This window comes from Gavialis gangeticus, unplaced genomic scaffold (assembly GCF_001723915.1).
Source record: "Gavialis gangeticus isolate Ggan-Ray unplaced genomic scaffold, GavGan_comp1, whole genome shotgun sequence".
Taxonomy (NCBI): Eukaryota; Metazoa; Chordata; order Crocodylia; family Gavialidae; genus Gavialis; species Gavialis gangeticus.
In genome coordinates this window covers 149,911,205-149,919,476 of record NW_017729024.1, presented here as the reverse complement: position 1 = coordinate 149,919,476, position 8,272 = coordinate 149,911,205, and the positions used below count along the sequence as shown (strand labels likewise).

Below are 8,272 nucleotides of genomic sequence, written 5' to 3'. Positions count from 1 at the left end.
TGCTGTGGCTTAGTTGCTGTTTTATGCAGAATGTACAGGAGCTCAGAACCAGTGTTTTTTACACAGAAAAAAGAGGTCAAATATTTTAAATATGTTTGTTTACTTTATCTTGCATCAGAAGAAGAATTATGACCGAGTCATGAAAGCACTGGATAGTATTACTTCTATTAGAGAAATGACGCAGGTAAATACAAGTCTTTCAATATCTTGATTATAATTTATAGCAGAGCGTAGATATTTTATTAGTTGGTATTTGGGGGTGGGAAGAAGGTACTGCTCCTTTATTTTTGCTATGCAACAGCAAGAACATGCGGTAGCCAAAAAACAGAACTGATGAAATACAGTTCAGGTTTTTGAGGCTTAAATAAGAAATAATACCAGTGGAAAAGAACATTGTAACAGAATAATAGCCAACTGCTGCTTCATGCATTTCTGGAAATATCAAAGCCAAGCCAAGTCTTTTATTTTCAAAGCAAAAGAAATTGATTTTGTGACAATGTGCTAGGACAATGGCTTTATTTCTATTATAACTAGAACCTTATTCATTTAAGAACAGTTGGCGGGTATTGAGAGTTAGGGCTCTTGGGATTTATGCTATGGGTCGTCTGAATACTCACTGTAGGACAGATTCTGATATCCTTACTATTGTTGAATAGCACTATACTTCACAAGTAGTCTCACTAACGTTAACTGATAAGTACTCATGAAGTAAAATGCTATTCAGTGGTATAAGAATAGGCATCTTACTGCTTTACTTTGCCAGGCTGGTAAATAGGTGAAACTTCACCAGAGTTTTGTAAAGTTAATCCATGTTTGGAAAGTGCTTTTAGCTTCTAGAAGTGCAAATCATTATTATCATATTAGTATTAAATAAATACACACACACACACACACAAATAATATATATGTGTGAGTATGTATGTATATATGTTACATATGGGGCATCTACATGAGACACTTACTGTAATTACCTAATTAGCTCTGCAGTAAAGCATCACCATCGACATGTGAAAAGCTATTATTAGGCTGGAGTAAGCTAATTATTACCTCCACTGTAAGTTAGTACTGCCTAACATAAGTACAGCAAAAGCTTTGTTATCCGGCACCCATGGGGAATGGGGTGGAGTGCCAGATAACAAAATATGCTAGTTAATTGAGAGGCCCAAACAAGTATCTTTGTCTGTTCAGGCCGCCACTTCTCCCGCCGCATCTGAGACATCTCTGCCCCTCCCATGGGCCCTGAGGGACAGGGAGGCGGGCGCTGTGCAGCCTGCTATGCCCTGGGCTGTGGGGGCTCAGCAGTGCAGGCTGCTTTGCCCCAGGCCGTGGGTGCTCGGCAAAACCAGAAGTGCCACGGTGGGCACTTCTGGTTTTGCTTTTACCTTAGAAGCTAGCATGCCAGTTAATAGAGCATGCTGGCTTGTAAAGTGTCAGTTAAGGCAGCTTTTACTGTACTATGCTACAGCAGAGTTATTAACTCTACCGCAGTGCATGTGTAGATGGTGACTGGTGCTGGCTGGGGTACACGGGTGCTACAGTGTGGGGGGATGCCTGCCACCTAGCCTCCCCCCTACAATTGCACCCTCATGCCCCAGCCAGCTCCTCCACAGTATGTTGAGCTGGGGCAGAGCAGCTCCAGGCTGGGAGGCTGACCCCGGGCACTGCCAGCTGGGGCTGCACTGCCCTGGCTCAACATGCTGCAGTCCCAGGTACACATGTAGTAATCTAGACTGAATGTTTTAAAAAATACTCTGAAACTTTGGACAGTTTAACATTAGGATGAAGTGTAATTAGTGCTGGCCTAAGTAGTTTTTAAAGTCCACTTTAAGGGCTGCTGTATTATCCTAAGGAAATCAGTGAGAGCTTTTAGTGGGAACATGATCTGGTCCAGTAGGAATTTTACCTATCTAATACCATGAAGCAATTAAATTAACTTTGGGTAAATTACCCTAGAAGACTGTTTTCTGGAGTTCCAATCAATTTCCTTGCGTAGGTGCCAAACATCACTAAATGTTCTTTACTGTTCTTGCTGTAATCAGCAATGTTAGCTATAATATACTCATTTTGATGCTAATTATATGCTTATAATTTTGCTACAGAGAAAATAATTGCTATATTAATTCTTGTTGTTGTCAAAACACATTTAAAACTGTACAAGGCTAGGTATCAGCAAAGCTGGGGCGTAGGTTTAATGAAGAATCCAATGTATTAATTTTTTTTTCATCTGAAGTGGTGTATTGTAATATTTAAAATATAAACTTTGGATTTTAACCAATAATAAATAGCACAATTACTGTTTTCTAGGCACCTTACTTGGAAATAAAGAAGCAGATGGATAAACAGGACCCACTTGCTCATCCTCTTCTGCAGTGGTATAGACCTGTCTGCTGTTGGTTGATAATCACTTGAGAATCAAGTTAAAAGAATAATCATATTATTCCCACTAACTTGAGCCGATTTCAAAGCAAGCCTTTTAATCAAGTCTCTGTGGGCTCTGAATCAAGGAGAATTTATGTGGTTCATAAACCCTGAAGCTGGCCTTCCCCAGTGATCATTAGTCAACACACCTAAGAGAAAAATTCCTTATTTATCACAGGGTTTCCAACTGACAGTCCACGGACCTCATGAGACCTGCTAGGAGCTAACATGTGGCCCACAGGCTCCTGCTTAGCTCCCAGTCCCCTCAGTGCTTCTGATGCAGCAGCATCCAAGTTCTCCAAGCTCTTTCCCCCTCCCCCTGGCTTCTCTCCCTGACCCCACTCTTTGGTGGGGGGAAGGGGCATATCAGCGGGATGGGGCCAGGGTGCCCATGCTGTGTGCAGCAACAGAGAAAGGAGCAGCCTGCACACCATGTGCAGCAGGGAAGGTGGTGTGTCTGTGCTGTTTGCACAGCAGGGACGGAGTTGGCAACAGAGGGAGGAGCTGCCAGCATGGCACACCCAGCTGGCAGCATGGTGAGGCCACATGCATCGTGAGGGGGAGGGAAGAGGAGGTGCTGTCTGTGCTACACAAGCAGTCAGGAATGGGGCAGGAGGGAGGGCCAACTGTACATCAGAGGCTCTTGAGCCAGCCATTGGCCCCCTGGTCTGTGGTCTATGTAGCATGTGGCCCCCAACCACCCAGAAATTGGACAGCCCTGGTTTATCATATCTTATACATGTACTTTTTTAATTTCAGGGTTATTTCTAGTAATAGGTCACATATTGTGAAACTTCCTGTGAACAGGGTAAGTTTTAGGTTTTTATCTGTTTCTGTATCCTCATGGGAGGTTTCTAAAATTGCTCAACTTTGAATAATTCTATTCCCATTTAAGCCAATGGGACTTTTACTAGAGACTTTAGGGAGAGCAAATTTAGGCCAGTGCTAAATGGTCCATGGTATTTGTGTGTGTCTTGTTTAGACAAGCACCACAACCTTTTCTATACCTGGTATAATTTCTTAAGTATTCATCTTACTGTTGAAATTTATCTCGTTAAAATTTTATACTATAATAGCTCCTTTCATTAACATTTTTTTAGGGTGTGTATCACAGATGTAGGACTGTGTGAAACATAGCCAGTATATTGTAAAAAAAATGGTAGAGCCACTAAAATGGCTTGTATCAGGGATGTCCAACTCACCCTGGGCTAGGTCTGACCCACAGAGGTTCCTCCGGAGTCAGATCCGTGAGGTTAGCACCAACTGCGGTGGGTCTGCATTCTGGGAGCAGTATGGGCTCAAGGTCATGTAGGCAGCAGCACTGGGCTGGACAACAGCATGGATTGGGTCCACATTGCAGTGGCAGCACAGGTCCATGTTCAAGTAGCAGTGAAGATCTGGGGCCCTGCCACCAATGGCCATGTCATTGGTCTGACCATTTAGTATGGACTGTAAGGGTTTTTGCTTTTCTCTGTAGCAAGGCTGGGGGGAGGGCAGGGCAGGGCACTGCCCTCTACCTAGGTTCTCTTAAGCATATATTAACAAGTTTTTATAGAAGCAGAACATTGGCTCCATGGTTTCCCTTCTTTACCTGTGGCAGGTTATGTCTGTGTTGTGTCAGAGTTGACAGGACTTTTACGAAGAGTTTAGATTATGGATTGCTTACAATGGTTTGGATAGGGATGATCCTGCCTTGGGCAGGGGACTTCTGGAGGTCCCTTTTAGTCTTACTTCTCTATGGCTGTGCATAGATGAAACGAGTATAGTTGATTCTGTGTCCATCAGGATCCAGAGACCCCAAATTCTGGAGCAGGCCATACCTCCCAGCTTCCAGTAGCCTGCTAGACTACCGGCAGGCTATATGGAATGGTTCTGCCAGCCATATGTTTGTTCTTTCTTGAAAAAGTATGTCTGTGCCTGGGTTTTTATTCCAAGTAAATCAGTAGCTGTCAAGCCTGAGTCTTAATTGAAAGCCATCTCAGCTCAGTTTAATTATTCTAGTAGTGTCATATTGGGTTGGAGATTATATCACAAACTTACATATGCTTCTTAAACTAAGAATTTTTAGAGCTTGATTTGAAATAAAAGTTGTGGTAATAAGACTGCTCTTGAGTTACTGAATTGAACTGCAACAATATATATTATGTGAACTAGCACAGTATCTTAGGAAGATTTCTTTCTGGAAGTACAATACCTGTTGTATCTCTTCACATCCTCTGTGTGCTGTTGTATTTTACAGCAACTGAAATTTATGCACACTCCCCATCAGTTCCTCCTTCTCAGTAGTCCACCAGCCAAAGAATCCAATTTCAGAGCTGCTAAAAATCTGTATGGAAGTACTTTTGCATTTCAGTAAGTATGAAAAAAACAAACAAAATAATGATAATATTTAGTTTTTATCTGCAAATAAAATACATTGTACTACAACAATTGTTTATTTAATTCAGGATACTTAAAACTATTACTTCTCATACTTTCCATTTTATTTTTAAGTGGTTCACACATTGAAAATTGGCACTCCATCCTGAGGAATGGCTTAGTTGTTGCTTCCAATACAAGACTGCAGGTAAATAGCAGATGGAAGCATTCTTATTTAACTTGAGTATGTCATGTTGCATATTGAATGCAGGGCAAATGTGCAAGTGAGCATTTTAGACAGCAGTGGAGTTGTGATGGAGACCTACATGGAGCAATTAGCTCCTTCCTTCCTCCATCCCTGATACAAAGGTTCTACTGGTCGTTTAGAGACCATTAATGTGAAAACATGGCAACATTGAACTTGGCATCTAACCTGCCATTGACTTCACATTAGCCATGATTTCACCCTTACGTTGTACACAGAAGAACCCATAGTGATGAAGAAGTGCCAGACACAGGGCTGCCCTTTCCCTCAAGAGGTGTTGTTCAGTAGGGCTGTGCAAAGCTTCAATCGCTGATTCGATTTGGCTCGATTCGGCAGCCAAATCTCCAAATCCAAATGGAATCAGGAGACCCTTTCATCTCTCCAAATCAAATTGGAACCCTCTGAATCGATTCTGAGAGATTTGGAAAGATTTGATGATTTGGACATAGACACAGCTTTATATGTTTTTTCTACATACCTCAAGGTGCCAGGTGGCTCGTGTATGCTGAGATGCTGGGGCAGATGGAGGGTCCACAGGAACATGGGGGGTCCCCAGCATGCTTGACAGTGAACCTGGAAGTGGACCAGAAGTACTTCCAGTCCACCCAGGGGGCACCCAGGGTCTCCCCTCCCCGTGGCTGATTCCTGAGCTAGGAGGGCATGGGGGGCCCCCTGCATGCTCAGCAGCAGACCCAGAAGTGGACCAGAAGTACTTCTGGATCACTTCTCGGTTTGCCACCAAGCAAATGGGGGGTCCCCCGTGCTCTTGTGGAATGCTCCATCTGCCCCACCATTACAGCTTTCATGAGCCTCACCTGGTACTTCAAGATATGTAGAAAAAATATTTAAAGCTTTGTCTGTGGCTGAATCACTGATTCTCCAAATCAGCATCAAATCTTCAGATTTGGATTTGGCTGAATCAAATAAGAACCATGATCTGAATCAACAAATCAAATCACTGTCCCCAATTCAGGCTGAATCTGAATTGAATACAGCCTGTTTCGCACACCGCTATTGTTCAGTAATGTTCAACGAGCATTACTGAAGGCCCAGATCCACACTGGACTTAAGTGCCACAATGCAGTACAGAGACATCCTTACTGAAGTTCTCTGTAGCAGAATCCATGTCCCTGAGTTAGATGCCTGAGGGTGCTAAATCTAACAGGGGATCTAATTTTATGAATAACTTTTTGATGTTATTGAATGAATCCAAAACTCTTTAGGTTTGTAGGCTTTTTACACAGTATCTGGGAAGAGTCAGGCTCATATAGTGGGATCAGATGGTATTGGATAATTGTCCTTGCAGTTTTCTTTTATAAAACTTAAAAAAAATAACAGTAAACAATTCTTGCCTTCTTTTTCAGCTCCATGGTGCAATGTTTGGAATCGGGATCTACCTTAGTCCATTGTCAAGCATATCATTTGGTTACTCAGGTGATATTTATAAATCACTCTAGAGCTGGAGAGATTCAGGGGGATACTTTAATTTGCTGCTGCTTCTACCTGCTTCATTTTTTAATCATTGTAATAACTTTGTCCCCTAAGCTGCATAGGTCAAGATTTTTAAAAAATGGTGCTTAAAAATAGACTCCTAAATTGCCCTTTGTGATCTTAAAAAATATATCCTTATTTTAAAACATGTCAAATGGTCAGAAAATTTCACAGAAATCAATGGTAGTAGCTGGGTGTTCGAAATTTTAAAAGTACATAGACTTGGAAGCCCAATTTGACATTCCTGTTTTTTAGAAGTGTGTAAATATATGATAAAAGTACACTGCTTGCATTTGTACACTGCTATGTATAGGCATACAGAACCTGATCTCACAAAGCACTTTAAGTGTGTGTTTCCATTTCATTCATGAGGTCAATACAACGCTTACATTTAAGTATATTGTAAAGTTCCCTGCTGCATCAGGCTCATATAGGGAATATAAGACAGACGCTACATTGTAGATGATATGAATTCCATAAGGTTGCAAAAATGGCATGACTTCCAAGTGGCAAATCCACAAATGAGTTAAGCAGTTCACTCCAAAGCCTTTTTACCAGGCCCCACATCAAAGTGTATATTAAGAAACTTTTGTACAGATTTTTAAAATATTTTAAAAATATGAAGCTGAATTCCTAATATTTGCACATGCTCATAATAGTTGGAACAACTTTGTATTTGTATGTATAAATAGTTTTAAATTACTGTTAATTATAACTATAATATTAGTGCACTAGGATTAAATTAATATCATTGTGTAAAATATGGAGGCGCTAGATCATTTTTAGGAATGAAAAATTAAATTTTTCAAAGTCATTTATATTGTTTTGTATTTATAAGGACACCAAACTCTCACTTATCCTGAGATAGATCTCACAGTAAAAATTGGACACCTTTTGGACACTCTGGTTCAGTTGTGTAAGCAATGTAAATGTTAATGTGTGGGTTTTTTGTGCATTATATCACAACATCTTGTTTTAGTTGCCTCTTATTCCCTAAAACCTGAAGGGATAATACAAAAGGCACACAAAGTGGCCATGTTTACCCAAATATCTTCCATTTTGAAAGATTCTAAGTTAAGAAAATTAAAATTATTGTTAGAATGTCATACGGATTTCAAAACTAGGGATGCACTGATAGAGATATTTTGGGCCAATACAGATGGCTGATTTTTAAGGAGCCATATTGGCCGATACTGATCTGATTCAGCTATGCAGCCAGGCAGCTCAGAAACCAGCGTTGGGCTGGTAAGTCCGGTGTGGAAAAAGGTGGGGGGAGGGAAGGGGTTTGTGGTGGGAGGCAGATCAAGGCACCCATGGTGAAGGAGGAAGTGGGGCGGGGCAGCCACTGCTCAGCCAGGGCAGGGCAGGATGCGAGACAGAGCCATGAGCAGCTCATCCAGGAGGCACGTGGGGAAGGTGGGGGTTGGCTCCTGCCCTGTATGCACTCTGGGAGGGCATGGGGGGGGCACATGCCACCAGATCTATATGGGGTGGTTTGGGATGCCGCTATGGGCTGGGGTCAGGGCTGGACTGGGTTGTGCTGCACTTGGGGCAGGTGGCGCTGGTGCTGGGAGCAGGGCTATGGGAAGGGGGGGGCTGCAGCCACCTGAAAATTCACCATAGCCTGCCACCCCCCCGCTTCCAGTGCCGCTGCCACCACCCACCCCAAGTGCAGTGCAACCCATCCCAGCCCCCACCAGGAAGAGCCTGGCACAGTCCCCAGCCCACCCCACCCCAACC

General features: G+C 42.5%; 1 protein-coding gene across 1 annotated transcript in view; it reads left to right on the top strand.

The window, feature by feature from the left end:
• The window catches only part of PARP8 (poly(ADP-ribose) polymerase family member 8), a 299,543-nt gene that overhangs the window by 283,990 nt on the left and 7,281 nt on the right, over positions 1 to 8,272 (top strand). The window contains exons 18-22 of the mRNA XM_019518265.1: positions 2,305 to 2,372; positions 3,178 to 3,226; positions 4,658 to 4,770; positions 4,912 to 4,984; positions 6,406 to 6,475. Of these exons, the coding sequence (XP_019373810.1) occupies positions 2,305 to 2,372; positions 3,178 to 3,226; positions 4,658 to 4,770; positions 4,912 to 4,984; positions 6,406 to 6,475 (373 nt within the window). The remainder of the gene's footprint in view (positions 1 to 2,304; positions 2,373 to 3,177; positions 3,227 to 4,657; positions 4,771 to 4,911; positions 4,985 to 6,405; positions 6,476 to 8,272) is intronic.